This window comes from Echinops telfairi, unplaced genomic scaffold (genome assembly GCF_000313985.2).
Source record: "Echinops telfairi isolate 266 unplaced genomic scaffold, ASM31398v2 ScPeMD7_2573;HRSCAF=3158, whole genome shotgun sequence".
Classification (NCBI taxonomy): Eukaryota; Metazoa; Chordata; class Mammalia; order Afrosoricida; family Tenrecidae; genus Echinops; species Echinops telfairi.
Window position 1 is genome coordinate 5,337,227 of NW_022106471.1, and position 16,812 is coordinate 5,354,038.

At 49.3% G+C, this 16,812-nt stretch overlaps 1 protein-coding gene across 2 annotated transcripts in view; it reads right to left on the reverse strand.

Annotated features, from left to right (window-relative positions):
* MEIS1 (Meis homeobox 1) overlaps nt 1–16,812 on the reverse strand; it is a 154,000-nt gene that overhangs the window by 115,139 nt on the left and 22,049 nt on the right. For both annotated transcript variants that reach the window (XM_004710169.2, XM_004710170.2), the window contains exon 7: nt 5,842–5,953. In XM_004710169.2, the coding sequence (XP_004710226.1) occupies nt 5,842–5,953 (112 nt within the window). The remainder of the gene's footprint in view (nt 1–5,841; nt 5,954–16,812) is intronic.

Consider the following 16,812-nt stretch of genomic DNA (forward strand, 5'->3'; position numbering starts at 1 on the left):
TTCTTAAGTGTTCTTAGGTCCTCTGACTTTTAGCAGTAACCAGGTTGGTTTTTGGCGTGGTGGCGGTGAAGGTGGTAGAAGAAAGGAGTTTCTAAACAAGCCGTCTTTAACCTCACGTTGGCATCCGAGGAACAGCAAAGGGACCCCAGTTTCTGATTAGACCCTAAAGCTGCTTCGCTAGGGTCCTTTTTCAAAGGAAAATCTCTTCTGTGGCCTCACCCACTCTCAAGTCGTCCGTAGAACAGAAAGAAAGGGGGGGAGGCCAACACTTCAGGCCAGCCATAATTGGAAGTATGTGAAAAATGAAGTGTCAGTTTGGTCAATACAGGGCAAAGGGCAAAGGGAACTGCCGCCCAAACTCTGTTCGAAATGTGCTCATTAAGACATGCAACCAGAGGGCTCCTTCCCACCGATCCCCATTACTCATCAGCCCGCTGACGGTTTCAAATGCCCGGATTTGGGCTGTGAGTACGTTTCTTCTTCCTGTAAAAAGGCCGAGCTGGTACATAAACCGTGGCTCAGTCATCTGGAACATGGCCCTTCCCCAACTCCTCCTCGCGGCCCGGCCGGCTGCGCAGGCCAACAACTGCCGGAGAGTCCCTTCAATAATAAACGGAATTGCCTCCTGCCTCTAGGTTGCCTGGTTCATACAAAAGCTGGAGGGGCGGGGGAGGGGCGGGGGGAGGCAGGGCCACGATTGCTACATTATTATGAAGAAATAAATAGCCCTGCCTCCCAATTGTTCCCCTGTAAAGAAATACGCTGGTCTGCCTCTTTTTCTCTGTCGCTTTCTTTTCTTTTCTTTTTTTTCTCCAGTGGGAGCAAGGCTACGCCTGTGGCCCCAATACTGTCTTCCCCGAAAGACGAAGTTCCTAAGTGGGTTTAAAGACACCAGCGACCATCGCAGTCCTTTAAGGACCAAATGTTTCACACCAACTTCCAGTGTTGAAATAATACCCGTTCTTGATCCTCACAAAAGCGGGAAATAAGATGAGCTTTAAGTGGGACATGTTCCGGGAGAGAAATGGCCTGACTGGTTTTCAGCTACGTGCCTGTTGCCGGTTCAATAAATCTTGGAATGAGTGAAATGTTTAGGCTCTTAATACATAATACAAATGAATCACATCCATCGTCGTGGCTGCGCCTCTGTTAATAACCCCAGTTGTCACTGAGAGGCTCCCTCACCAGCAAAGTGTAAACACCCTGAGGCTAAGGCCCATCCTGGCAGGGTCGCCAGTCGGCCAGCGCACAGCTCAGGCGCTGGGGGAAGAGTTATTGAGTTGATCAAAGGAGAAACGGCTGCAAAATGATCAGTTCTTCCGGTGAACTCCACCTGGCGAGACCCCCACGTGTGCAGCGTAGAACCGCCCCACGCGGTTGCAAAGCTGTGGCATTTTGACCTATCATCTCGGGCACCTCTGGGTGCTTGTGAACTGACCAGCATCGGCACGGCCCAGAGGCTCTGTTCCAACTCCGCCCGCTAAACTGCTGTGTGCAATAAGATCCGGGTCTGAGGAGCTCCACTCCCAAGTCAGGCCGCCTGGGTTAAAATCCCAAAGAGAGCCCCGGCCGCTATGTGACATGGGACACGTCTCCCAGCCTCGTCAACCCGCACAAGCTCATTTACAGGCTCGTGTCACAAAATGGTAGCCCTTGGGGTACCACTTGAGCCCTGGTGGGGCACTGGTTATGCATTGGACTTTGATCCCCAAGGTCTGCAGTTCAAAACCACCAACCATTCCTCGGGGCTTTCTACTCCCGAAAACAGTTACAGCGTCAGAAACTCACAGGGCCAGTTCTACCCCAGCCTCTAGGGTCGCTATGAGTTGCTATCCACTCAATGGCAATGAATTTGGTTTGGTTTTTTAGAAGGACTACTTGATCATGATACTTTATTCTACCCTCTTGAGTCAAAAATAAGGACATGCTCAAACTCAGCACCTGGTCGACTGTAGCTAACGCTCCTTCTGAGTCCAAGGCAGCCCTCCTGGGGAGGGGCACCCATCTGACGAGAAAGAGGCACCAGGTTTTCCTAGGGTTCTCCCCCTCCAAACCACCCCTTGCTGCAGTTGGCCCTGCCTATAGTGAGTGGAGTACCACGAACACACAGTAGGACTACCAAAGATGCAGGAGAGCCCGGAGCCTGCCTGCCACCATGCCCTGCCTACCCCTGTGCACAGTAGGGTGTCCTCAGGCCCGAACACCAAGCAGCCGTGGACAGTGACTCATTCTTCAATGCCCGTGAGCTTTTCTTTCCGTCCCACCTCCCCTCCTGTGAAATGGGGAACGAGGAGCTAGCTGAAAGCGACAACATAAAGATTCAACCCCCGGTCTTTGAACGTGCCTGGGGGAGCTAATGAAAGAGAACATGGCTGTGGTAGCAGCCGCAGCAGAGCCCCTAACTGGACGAATGCCCAGAGATGCGTCCTCCTTTTCAAATGTCTCTTACGGGGGTTTCACTGGAGAGATTCGGGGAAGAGACTCAAGTTCCTGCAATGTGTTAGTATTCCATGAAAGTAGACATCATAGGGAAGGTTGTCAAGATAAATAATCTGAGTTTGGGGAAAGATATAATATGTAAATCAAGCATTAGCATTAAATCTCTGAATAATAAAACTGTTGGTCCGTTCTTAATTGCATACTTTACATAGATTCTCCTTAGAATACCCAGCATTGAATTTTGTACTCCATATTTTTCCCCTCTTTATGCTTAGGTAAACATTTGTCCTTCAACAATTTCATCAATCACAACAGCCACTAATTTGGCAAGTTCTCAAGCCCTCAGAAGCCCTCAAACGACTAGACCTCTCAACAGGAACTGTTACTGATTGTGGAAATCTATCAGAATTTCGAACGTCTTGCGTGATTTATTTCATTTTATTTACTTTGAAGGTCCAAAAGAACAGGACTCTTGCTGGGCTATAACCCGCTACACATCTCTACTGTGCAGCAGAGAAGGTTATTTAACAGAAAAGCAAAGTCTAGGGGGTTTCTTTCTTTCTTATTTTTTTCACCACAGGTGCCATAATGAAGTGGTGAACATTGAAAAGAAACGGGGCGAAAGACACACCGTGCAAATAATACAGGAGAGAAAGTTTTAAAATATGTATCACTTCTGTCTGTGGGGGAAACACCTCTTTGGATATGTTCTTGACAGATTGAGTTATTTCTGTCTATTGGGTATGTATAAAGACATATTTATGGATTTATAAATCTTTTCAAGAGGGCTGTTATTTACCCAGTTGACTAAAATGGACTCAAACTGTGTAAATAACTATTTAGGACATGCACTACGGGCCAAACGCTGGCACGGTTTGCACATCTGTGCCTGCCAGAAAAGGCAAACAGGGAAAACATGGAAAAGCCACTGTGCACAGTCAATCTGCAGGCTGCATGAAGACTGGGCTCCACAGGTCTCAGGCTGAGAAAAAGATTTGGGGGGGTCATGATTGGCATGGAAATAGGCATCAGCGGTTGCAGCCACCCTTGCAGGCGTTGCTCTGCATTTAGCGTGAATAAATCACACCGCCTAGGCCAGTGCACAGGGAAGGGCACAGGAAAGGGGCTGCTCACACACCCCTCTGTTATCCAGCTCGGGTGGGAAGGCGGGGCACCGGACATTTCTGTTGCTGAGTTGAAGAAGGCAGGCGGCCCTGGCTGTAGTGCTTAGGGCGGAGCGGGGGAAGAGTGGGGGCTGTGATGAGAAGAATCTGATCCACACAATCAGGAACCTGGACTGTGAAGTCCCAATGTGCATGGGGACCTCAACACGTCAGCTTACGCAAGCCTCGCCTTTCTCACCTGGCAGATGGGTGCGCTCGCCCTTCTGTACCAGGCACGCTGCACAGTTTGAAGGTTCAGCTGAGGTCATTCCCAGAAGGCCATTTTTGCCGAAAATGCTTTCGTGGGAGCAAGTGGGTTAAAAAAAAAGGTGTGGGAGCGAGTGGTTAAGAAAAAGCAGGTGGTGGCCTGATACGGAGAAATCTACAAGGGAACGGTGTAAGTAGAAAACGCTGGGAATGTGAAGAACACACGGCTCTTGGTTACAGTAAAACTCATGATTAAATTGGCCTAAGGAGAATGTTGGCCGCAAAGGAAGAGACACCTGCAAAGGTCCTAATTCCATGTCATGGCGTCTCAGAGGGAAAGAATGAGTACTGGGCACTGGCCCCTGAAAATCCTCTTATCAGATTATGCTTGAGAAAGCTGGTCTGCTACAATTTTAAATTCAAGTGCATTTCAGCCGTGTGCAAACCTTCAAAGCAGTAGTCAAACCCTCTCGGTACCTTGGTGATCTATCCCCCCCACCCCCCCCAAAAAAGCAAACCAAAGAGAGAGAGAGAGAGAAACAAATGAACAAAACACTAGGCTGCAACCCCAGGCAGCAATTTTGCAGTACAGGAAAAAGTGTAGATTTCATTCACACCTTAAAAACAAAAACAGAAGGAATCCTGTAAGTAGAATTCTGAAAGGAGAGCTTTCTATTGAGTGCCGGGCACACCTTGGCTACAGCGCTGCGCGCAGCCACCCCAGCCTATGGGCATACACATACACTTGGAAGGAAAAAGGCCCCTTGGATTCACATTGCACATCATTTTCCAGTCAGAGGTCAGAGGTCAGGGGTTACCTGCTCCTGCCTGGGCTCTGAACCGCTTTACCACTCCAGGCTGTGTTTTTATAGGCCATCGTGGTGATGCCGTCAGCAACTTTTCTTTGAACAATACAATGTCTCACATGCTGAAAATTCTATTTGTAGCTATTATGCCCCGTGCAAATAGCATATAGGCGCCTAAAATTCTTTAAAGGCGAACTCTCCTCATTGTGTGTTCGAGTGAATCATGGGAAAGTAGACTCTGCCATTCTCATTGGTTGAGCCCAAGTAAGTTAGGAAGCAACTTCCTTTGTTACCTACCAGCCCTTCCATGAAACACAACCACGAGCACAGATTACAAAGGATGCTGCCTACTGTGGGTTCAGAAGCAACTCCAATACCGCAGTCTATTTCGTATTTAGACTCAGAGAACCCTCCTTTCTGCTGCCAATGCATGACCTGGGCCCCAAATCCACGTCTCCATACCTCATCAAACACCGAGCAAGGGAGATAAATAAATGGTCACTTGCTTTCTTGGGTGAAAACGGGTCTCTCTCTTGAAAGCTTTGTTTCCTACTGTGCGCTATGGCCAGCACGTGCACACGCGCGCACCACCGCAAGGTACATTCCAGGTACAGCCCACATGACACGGGTCTGGCGTGGCTCCCCTTTTCTTCCTAATCCCACTGAGTCTGACTGCAGGGAAGCCCAGCATTGAAGAGATTCAGGTAAGTACACAAAGGAAAATAAGGCTCAGCCCAGTGGAGAGGGCAGCCCAACACGGTTTCCGGAAGTGAAGGCTCTCTTCTGAGTCTCTTCTAGACATCTGTCCTTCCCACTGCTCGCGGATCTTTCTTCATAAAGCCCTTCAAAGGTATCTGAAGGCAAGTCATGATCAATCCTACTTTTCAGTTGGATAGCCGGGCCTTGGTGACATACAGTCTCTGCATCTTTGAACTTGCACTCTCCTTCTTTATTCTTGCCTTCTAGGGATTCCCTGCCCCTGTGCTGGGGAGGCAGCCAGGCAATGGGCTGTAGGGAGTGGGAGCAGCGGAGAAGAAGTCAACGGTCAGGGAATCAGATCAGCTGAACGGATTCAGGGAATCAGATCAGCTGAACGGATTCCCTCGTTAGATGGAGTTTATGGTCTCGGGGAAACCGTCTAAACAGGAATGAGCTCCACATCTCCAATGTTTCCAACCTTTAAGAGACAGAACAGGTAGCGAAGAGAATGAGAACACGTCTCCTACCTTGCTCACTGCTGTTGTCCCCACTGTGTGATGTGTGGCCACCGCTGGAGGGGCCTGGGGTTCCTCCTGAGCGGGTAGATGCCGTGTCATCATGATCTCTGTTCCAAGAGGGCTGTGGGGGCACACAGGAGAAATCCAAGGGAGCTGTGGGTTAGTGCTTGCCATGTCAGAGGGCACCACCCAGTGAGACAGCCATGGAAAGCCAGGCAGGACAACCAGCTGTCCCGTCCCTCCCGACCCCCTACAAGTGTGGTGCCAGCTCAGAGCTACACTGGCACATGGGGAAAAGGGGGGCTGGTTTCTTCTTCCAAACTATGATAGTATCTACAAGATAGTTGTTGTGTAAGTAATCTCATGCTTTATTACCAAGGAAAACAGAAACTTTCCAGGCTGGGGCTGAGGGCGGGTAAGACCTGGCACATGGTTCTGGCTAGATCTTGAACAGCAATAAACCCTCGGCTACAACAGTCCGCTACTCTGCAAATGCAAACTGGGTGGTGGTCCATAGCTCTGTGGTTTAGAGGCTCCTGGTTCAACCGAGAAGACGGACACAGCAGAGCTTTTAAGACCTCACAAGGAGACCTGGGTCCCTAACAGCTCGTGTGTGTCAGCTGTTTGCCGGGTGGCACATGGTCAATGGGCCAGGCACGGGGACAAAAAAAGAAAAGACAATGACAATAGAGTCGCATGGACTTTGGACACTCAGCCCCATGTAGGGCCTTCTTGCACTGTCGAAGGGAAAGCAGATGTTGCTTATTATCACTGGGTGCATTTGAAAGTAACATTCAGATATGTGTGTGTGGTGTGTGTGTGTGTGTGTGTGTGTGTGTGTGTGTGTGTGTGTGATGGCTGTAAATTAAATTCTTGGGGGAAAATAATCATGGTGACACTTCTCCCAAATCTCCCTTTATCAACCAGAAAAGGGTTTCACTAGCATTTAGTGCTAGCTGCCAAAGGCAGCCCTGTGAGTCACTGGCCATCCTGCTGGGTGCCAAAGAAAGCTGCCTCTTGGTGAGTCAGGGGGCTTGGGGGGTGGGGTGGGGAATCAGGATGGGGCATGGGGAGGCAAGATGATCTGGGATAGAAAACTTGTACGCATCCCCTCCTGCAGCCCCATGACGAGGTCCAGGCTCAGCTCGGCGGGATAGGAAAGTTGATTGACACCCCACCCACCCACCTTCATGACACCCCTCCCCAAATCCAAACACTCCTCACTCATGAAACGTGTTTTCCTATCTCAGAGCAGAAGAGAAAGACTGAGGAGAGCAAAAGTTTGAAGACACTCTGGGAGAGGGAAGTAAGGATCCCAGCAAAGAGGCCCGCTGCCTAGGAACCCAAGGTAAAAGGATTCCCTTTTCCTGAGAAGTCTGCCCCTTGCCCTCGCTATGTTCCCTGCATCAGCAGGGCCCTGAGCTGACGCAACCTGGAAACACCACAAAATAAAGTCAGGGAGAGAGGGGCCGCATCACACGTAGGCTTAACTCCCCGGTCTGCATACCCTAAATCAATAAATAACAGGGCTAATTGATCGGCGGCTGCTGGGATTGAAAGATGGGCGAGCCAGGAAAGAAAAGCTCCCGACCCACACGCATCCTCCGGCCTGCCAGAAGAAGGCAGTCAGACGGAATCTGGGACACATGCTCGGAATGCAAACAGTTAATGCATAAATTTTCAGTTTGGACAACTGCAGCTCTAAAAGGGGGACTTGTTTATTCAGAGCTCTGCAGAAAGAATGGCCCAGCACCCAGGGGACAGACAGTGCCAGGCACAAAACCCCGGTGCCTCTACATGTAAAAGGATGTTTTTCTATGTGCTACAAATCCCACTTGAAAATATAATTAGAAGGAGAAAATGGCAAACTATTGCATTAACTGTAATTGAACAAAAGACCGGCAAGGCGTGTGGGAGGCTGCAGGAACCCGTGGGAGTTTCAGGATGCGTGAGATCCTGCGAGTGATCTCCTGGGCGCTCTCATTTTATTTGTGTTGTCCCTCACTACGATTGTTGACTGGTGATCTGACTTGTAATTAATAGAAAAGCTCGCAGTAACAAGCTAAAATAGAGAGCCACCGACTCACCTCAGCCACAGTGTGTTTGTTAATCTGATTAAGACCAGGACTCGGAAAAGGTGACTGAGAACCAAAGAGCGAATTCATGTCATACAGGAAACTGTCCTCCTTTATGTAACCACAGACCTGATATATTCACTATCTTTTAATGAGCTCCACTGATTTATTCAGCTCCGCTCCCCGCCCTCCCCCACTTTGCTACTGTGCAGGATGTAGATTAATTCAATGCTTAATTGTTTAGTAAATTCAATTTTCCACCTTCTATTCTGCATAGCTTTAGCTAAGGTTCTTAAATCTTCAGCCCTGAGCCCTGAGCCCAGTGTTTGTGATCTGTGCCTGCCTTTTTTCATCGCCATTTTTCTTCATCCACCACTTAATTCACCATGAAAAGATTTTCCTTGCTGGAAATTCTGATTCCGCTATGATCTGTGAGGCATTCCAATTCATTGCCTTTTCATTGTGCTGGGTCTCAGATGCTGGGCTCCTCTTTTCTCACAGCTACCGCCGCATTATACAGGCACTCATGCAAGCAATGTTGGATTCCACCTCAGTTTATCCAAATGTTGTGCAACGTATAGGCTTAAATGTGTGTGCCCACCAAAGGTGGGAGCCCATGGTTTCCGTCTAACATCGTTCCTCGCACGGCCTTGCTCTTCCGGAAGGTCTGTGAGCGCAGAGATGAAATCTAACTTTTGTGGTCCTTTCTTGAGTGAGCGTGTTGGGTTTTGCCATGTCAAGAGCACTGTAATCATATGACACTGGGCATCCGAAGAGAGCCACAAGGTCCCCAAGCAAAGCAAGAATTCGGTCCAGTCGGGTTCCTTGAGCATGATTCAAGTCTGAGTGTCTGACAAAGGCTCAAGTCTGAGTGTCCGACAGAGCCTCACGGAGTCTTCCAGCATCAAAAGGGAAAGACCGTCCAATCAGAAAGAATTGCCCTCAAAACCCACCTGATAGCGAATCACAGTGGCAATAATATAGCTCTGGGAAGATGCGCGGTTTCACCAAACAACATCATTATTAGTTTTAATATAAAATATGTGCGTGTGATTATGTACATCTGTTTGCGGAGTGGTGAGTTGCTCGGGGCCGCATGTAAAGGACGGCTGGCAGAATAAAATGAAATGGCACACAGTGTTGGACGCACAGCAAACCATAGTCGTGGCACTAAAGTAAGTTCCAAAGATGTTTTCACCTCAACACCGATAATTCCCCAAGTGAGCAATGGCTGGGTGCTCCTACTTTGGAAATACACCAAGGAAAGGGGCCTTTAACTCTTGAAGTCTAAGGACTTTTGATGGACGGCTTCAAGACAGTCTTGTTGTAACAATATTTGTGTTCACGTATGAAGTCCTATCTTGCCCACCCCCTCCCCACCTCCCTGGGGACAGTGTGCATCACTTTTCACCAGCGTCTCATCAAGGGTTATGCAATTCTGCAAAAGAAGCACTACTTTAGGAAATGTTCACAGGGCTAGACAGGTAAACCAAAGGTGGAAAGGGCCTAATAGATTCTCAACTCAACACTGTTAATCTGAAGTTGAAGGCCAGTGGTCCTTCAGATAGGGACAGTGGTAGAACTCTTGATTCTTGGCCACTGCTCCTCATGCACAGCCATCAATCGGTGGAGGCTTGTATGTTGCTGTCATGCTGAACATGTTTCAGCAGAACTCCCGGACTAAGACAGACTAGGAACAAAAGCCTGGCGATTTTCTTGATAATCACCTGGTACAAAACCCTGCGGATCACAACTGTCTGATCCACAGATGACCATGGGGATGGCACAGAACTGGACAATATTTCATTCATCACATGCCGACTGGACAATAGCTAACAAACAATAGCAGAAACCTGGTCCTTTTTTGGTTAAGCCTAGTCCTTTACACATGATTTGAATTGATGTAACCAAGGCAGCTACCTAGGGCTTTGCTCTGTCAGAAAATTCTTCTTGGTCAACATAGCAACATACATAAACCATACGTTCTCATTGCCATTGAGTCGATACTGACTCATAACAACCCTATAAGACAGGAGTAGAAAGCTCTGTCGCCTGAGGAGCGGCAGGTGGTTTCAAACCGCTGACCTTGTGGATTGCAGCCCAATGCATAAGTTCTACACCGCCATTATTTAGAGCTCTCCTAAGTACACCATTTTAGTTTCCTAGTACTGGAAGCCCCAACGAGAGCTAATGTCTTCGTCCCTGGAACATGTGAAGCAAGCTAGACTCCCCATATATTCTCTCTTTGACGGCATGAATACTGTATGCCCATTTCTTGATATTTTCCCTCAGAAATACTTCAAAGTAAATTGTTTGTCATTTATGATCACAGACTGGAATCCATTGAGTAGTTTTTTAAATGTATAAGCCAAGTTCACTGGCATCTGAAAGTTGAAGCAAAAGCTGCCCCTTTCTTAGCCCAGTACAACGTGCGCCTTGTGTTTCTAAGGTCATTTGTAAGTTGGTTCCAACTGACAGCGACCCTGTAGTAGAACTGTCCCACGGGGTTTCCAAGGATGTCATCTAAGACTGCCACAGCTTTCTCCCACCCAAACAGTTCATCTGTCAGTAGCAGCCAAGTGTTTCACAAGTGCACCACTAGGACTCCCTTGACTTATGTTCAACCCAAACCAAACCCCCTACCATCGAGTCAATGCCAATGGACAGAGATGCTACAGGATAAAGGACAGCCACTCCTTGTGGCTTCTAAGACGGTAAACCTTTGCAGAAGCAGGGCGCCTCATCTTTCTCCTGGGGACCAGTTGGTGGTCTTGACCCACTGACCCTGCAGTTAGCAGCCCAATGCATAGTCCACCATGCCATCGGGGCTCCCCATGTGTGTTCACCATAAATACATAGTGAACGAAACAGAATTGCTTGTTAGCTCCTATTCCAACAACATTCCGACAGATAGACTACAACCTCGCTCAACAGGTCTAAAGCTAAATGCGTCCTCGCTCCACCAAAGGTCTTGCTTAATTCATCTTTGTTCCCAATCCTAATAGGGACAAACCCGCTCATCCACAGTCTAATCTAAGGACCACCTGTGACCTTGTTCTCACTCTCAACCTCTCCCATCCAATCCGTTATATCAAGTCTTGCCCATTTTCACCCATAAATTGGTCTCAAATTCCTCTCCCACTTTCCATCTTGTGATGGCCTTTCTTGTTCAGGTGCACATCGCTCTCAAGCTCAAACGGGCTCAGGTTTGCTGACTAGACCATAGGCTGAAAGGGGGCACAGAGGGTGCCAGTCATGCTCGTCTTTGCATCCTCCGTCCCCAGTGGAGGCATTCACCAGCATTCAAAATGTTTGTTGAGAGAATGAAAGGCTCATGACTGCCCAGGGACTAGCACCGGGGTCCTTGGCTTGTGCTACAACCTAGAAGTTCACTACGCGTCGGTTTTGCCCCATAGGCGCCCTGTATATTAACAGAATATAAAGGAGCTTTCTGCTCCTTTGGGTTTCTGCCGCGTTGCATCTTGTCAAGAGTAGACAGCCTCATCTCTCTCCCATGGGGTGACTGGTGGGCTCCAACCACTGGCTGTGTAGATAACAGCTCCATCACAGTCCGCCGTGCCACCTGGGATACAAAGCTGCCCAGAGCCCGCCTCCTGGGGAGCATTCTCCTTTTGCTTCTCCTCCAGCAGCACCCGCCTACATGTGTCTGCTGCTCGCTCGACAGCGTGCTGCTTACCCTCCTGTGCTGATGTCCATCCTTCCATCTGCCTCGGATGTCCTCCTTGGTCCTGGCTGACCCTGACCCCTGACTTTCCTACATGTGATTGTAGGCAAAGTTCAGACATCCCCTCCCCCAGAAAGCCTTCCCTGGTCCACACTCACTGTGGCCAGCAAGAGGCAACGCCACACAGAGCTTCTCTTGCCCACCATTCCCACTGTGCTCTGACACTGTTTTGTGCCTGTCTCCGGTTCTACATTATGACTGTCTTAAGGTCCAGGACAATGTCTCATTTACCGTGATGCCCTAAACCTTGGAGAAACGTCTGTATCATGGTAGATACAAGTGTACGTTGTTGAATGAATCATTTAAGTGGTAAATGAGAGAATCTCTGGGTTGCATCTCACCACATGACCCTGCGTTCTCTAACTTTAAATAGCACCTGAAAATGACCTGTGTACAATGAATGAAAACCTCTCACACACGTGCAAACACTTTCACAAAAAGGAATCGACAACCCATTGCATGTGGAAATAAAGGCAATATGGAGCTAGACACATCTCTATTTGGAGCTTGCTAGACACATCTCTATTTCAAACTTGGTTCCACCACTTACTAGCTATGTGGTCTTAAGACAAGTCGCACCCACGTGTAGCCTTGCTGTCCTAATCTGGAAATGAGAGGAAAATGCAGGCATAAGATGTAAAATGCCAAGCATGCAGTAAGCACTCAATAGTGGCAGCTACTATAGTTTTTACTGCAACAGCATAGGTTGACCTAGTCAACCCAGGAATATCTACATACAGGTGTAGTCCTTTATAGATCTTCTGGGAAGAATCGTTAAGTGGAGCTGGCTTCCTGCGCAGTTTGGTATGCCTGGGGCTATCTCCCAGCTGGTGTGTGCTCGCAAATGCAAACTGATCATATTTTCGCCTCAGAATAACAAGATTTTACAGGTGGTTTGCTCCTCCCAACCCCATCCAGTTTAATTTGATGCCTAATATTTATAAATCACATTACAGTATACAAAGCACGTTCACATACCTTCTCACGTGGCCATTCATCACATCAGTTTGAGGCCATGATCATGTTCTTCAAGGCAAAAAAAGACACAGTAGGATATTTTTTTTGGTATGTTTTTTAAAACTTCTCTCCTACTGGTCTCCTTCAAAAAGACAGCTGGAAGTTGGGAGATTTTGACTCTCAAGGGGCGGGGAGGAGGGCTAGCAGCTAAGTAGAAATTGATCAAATAACCACCGTGCTCACAATCTGACGTCGCCTTCTGCGTGCACCCACCAACAGGCAGCTCTCTTTGGGGAGGTACGTTTACTCTTTCAAATCACTGGGGTCTCTTTAGGCAGCGATCCCCAGTGGCCCGAAAGAGCTGGCTCAGCTCCCAAAGGGAACCACTCAGTCCACCCGGGAATGTGTCACCACATACAATGTGCAGGCGCCTACGCTCTCCCCTCCCCGCGCCCGAGGACACGTGCCCCGCACATCCATGCAGCGAAGCTGGCGGGGTCTCGGAACATCTGCACTCTGCGTAGCAGGGCCGGCTTGTCTCAGCAGCCCTGCAGTTCGGCTTTTGAATTCTGCCGAAATGATGGCTCTCAGGATGGTCTCTCGCAGGGTACAGCGCTCCCGCTCAAAAGGGCCCTTTGACACCCCTCAGTCACGGATGCCACCCCAGGGAACAGGTGGGAGGGATGAGGAAGAGAAGAAGAGCCCAGGTCCTGCTGTGAAGCACCCACTCTCTAGCTGGGTGTACATGAAGTTGTATGGGAGGCTGGTGCTGAGAGGATATTTTCCTCAAGGGTAGTTAAAAATCTGATCACCCTCTATGTCTGTTGAAATTCTGGGTGGGCATAAGCATCTGTTTGATAATCCAGGCATCCTATAGAGTCATGCCATTCACTCACCCAATACCACGTGAACACCGAGGGTTTGCTAGGAAGAGAGAGGACTGGCTCCCTGGTGTGAGCCTCAGCTTCCATCTGGGAGACATAAGTTCTCAATTCCCTGCCAACAGGAGCCCCGATGGCATAGTGCAGTGTGCATTGGGCTGCTGACCACAAGGTCAGCCATTTGAAACCCCCGGCTGCCCCTCTGGAGAAAGAAGAGCCTTTCTACTCCTGTAGAAAGAGCCCCGTCCCCAAAGGGCAGTTCGACCCTATCTTACCGGGTCACTAGGAGACAGCATGGACTTGGGAGCTGTGTGTTTGTTTCAGGTTTTGGTACATCTCACGCACAGCTACCGCCCACCTGTCAGCACAGTTTGGGTGTGTGCTGTTATGAAGGTGAACAGGTTTCCTGGAAGCTTCCAGGCTAAGACAGACTATGAAGTAGGGCCTCGTGACCTACTTCCCAAATCAGCTAATGAGAAACCCCACAGATCATACGGGTCCAGTCGCTTTGTATGGGTCCTCACCACGCAGTGGGCCCAGTCTGCCGGCTAACTCCCCCAGGTCCCCGGAGCCCTAGATAAAGGCAGTGCTGAACAAAACATACTCCCGTGGGCCTGTGTCCACTCAACTTCAGATTCAAGTTAATTCAGAAAAAATGAGTTTAGCTATTTGTATGGATCTGAAAACAAACAAACAAAGAGACAAAACCCCTGGATATCATCAAGCTTCACCAGAACAAGTTGAGGCAGGATTGTGCTGAATCTCTCCCCAGTCCACCCTCAGTCCTGCTGAAGGATGATAAAGCGGAGAGAGGCCTCTGTGGTGGGGGGCCTTGCTGGCGGTCAGCGGGGAAGTGAACTTGTCAAATGTTATCTCCCTGGGACATTTCTTCCAAGTTCCTTCATCAGCTCTCCTCCTTTTCCTCATTTCCTTCCCCTTCCCCTCCCCCACGACCCATTTTTTCTTGGTCCTGTCGGTCGACCTGGTTCTGGTTGAACCCTTTGCAAAGCTGCGATAAAATGTGCTTGCTCCTCCACTTCACGGAGGCCTGGTGGGAAATTCTGGTGGCTCGGGTGGATGGGAAATTCGTGGTAAGACCCTGGAAATCCAGCACCCCATCTCAGCCTAATCGGTGGCACTCACCCTCACTGAGACACCACACTTCCTCTTCTCACCACGCTGCTTGCTGTCGTGGACTTGTGAGCTCCAAGAGTAGTCAATCCACTCACTACGCTGCTGCCCGCGGGGATCTTTACATCCAAAACACTTACCAAACCAAAGTCACTGCTGTCCGGCCCATTCCAACTCACAGTGACCCTATGGGGCAGGGTAGAACTGTCCCGTGTGTCTCCGAGGCGAACTCTGGATGGGAGTAGAAAGCCCAGTCTTTTTTCCCAAGGAGCACCTCGTGGTTCCGAACAGCAGTCAGCAGCCCAACCAACGTCCGCATGATGCCACCAGGACTTACAGCGTAAGCGGGTCTCGTGCAGCAATAGATAAGGTAGATTTCCTGACCATTCACAGCGAAGGAAGAGACCCGGGGTTCAGTGGTGACAACATCCGCCTGCTCACCCGAAGGTCAGCAGTCTCACTGCACCAGCCACTCCCCAGATCCCGGCTGTGGTAGTCTGCTTCCGTAAGAGGGCAAACCCAAGCCAAACCCACTGCCACCCAGTCAATGCCAGCTCATAGCGACCCTGCCCACAGGAGCGGGTCTAGGCTGTGCCACAGGGGCAGGATGAGCAAGAACTGACTCAATGGCAGTCGCTTAAAAAGTATAGAACACGAGTGTGTAGTGCTTACACACAGGCACGCACACATGTGCGTGCACATGTACACACACACACACACACACACAATCTCAAAACAAAGCACCAAATACACCACCATAGATAGCGTTGATGCTGACTCATAATAAGCCTGTAAGACAGGGTAGAACTGCCCCTATGCGCTTCCAAGACTGTAACTTTTGACTGGAGTAGAAAGTCTCATCTTTTTCTCGAGGGGAGGCTGGTGGTTTCGAACTGCTGACCTTACAGTTGGCAGCCCAACGTGTAACCACTATACCACCAGGGTTCCTATAACATGTTATATTTTACACACACACACACACACACACACACACAATTCAGGATGGTGGTGTGGACACTTTGTGCCGGCAGAGACGATTTCTGTCAAAGTGGAGTTCTGTCATGCCTACTTCTCTCGAACTACCAAGGAAACCTACAAAAAAGAACCCTTTGAAATTCAGACGTGGACTCCTCCATCTCTGTAAACTAAGCTAAGTAGGGAAAAGGAGAAGATTCTTTGTGCTTTCTGCTTCTTGTGAAAATTCAGCAGGAGCAGTTTCTCTTTAAACGCTGTGCCAGGTGACTGCACGAGCTCTGGACTCACGGACGTCTGGAGCCACACACCTGCACACCGGCTGGCCTCACAGCCCTTGCAGGAGGCATCAGGCAAAGCACTGTGCAAAAGCCAAGTGCAAGGGAATTTGCTTCACAGGCGATTCCCATCGCATGCTGCCGCTGTTGTTAGTTGTGGTTGAGTGGAAACCATTTTGTGGCGAGCCCATGGTTCTGTGCAACACTGGGCGCCACAGGGGTTTCTTGGGCTGTGGGTTACAACGGACTTGGGGGCACCTAACCGCCACTACCACCACCACCACATCAATCTGCACAGAAGCAGTGCCAGGCCTCTCTCCTTAGGTACGACCGACCCGGTGGGTGTGAACTGCCAAGCTTGAGACCAGCAGACATTTCTGCAAATGGTTGTGCTTTCTCAGGGGCTGGCAGCGCAGAATAAGGGCCCCAGGAAGCTCAAGCCCAGCACAGCGAGGGCCACCCTCTTCGCGCTCAGCAAACCCTACTTTCCCACAGCCTGCTAAATCATAGGTCTCCACTTGACGCTGTCAGGGAATTCATGCAAGAAGGTAAAAATGAGCCTGCAATGCTAAGAAGTCTATAGATAGAAAACACTGCCCAAAGCATCCCAAGAAAACACTGGTAAAATGGCACAGCCTTGATCTCGTTGGCCCAACTTTTCCACAGTGACATCAGTGCTCACTGCACCCTGGGGAAAACCCCTGGGGTCTAAGAAGAAGATGTACATTGCCAACACGGGCTTATGTTCAGCCAAATGATATGAGGGGGGGAAAATAAAACGAAGAACTGCAACCAAAAGCAAACTTGGACCAAGAGTTGACAACCAGTTTTACCAACATCTCAAAGCCGGAAAGCAATGAGATGTTAAGGAGTAATTTAGAGAGTGTGCAAGTGTGCTGAATGTTCAACCTCTACTAATGTGTATGCAAGTGTGCTGAATG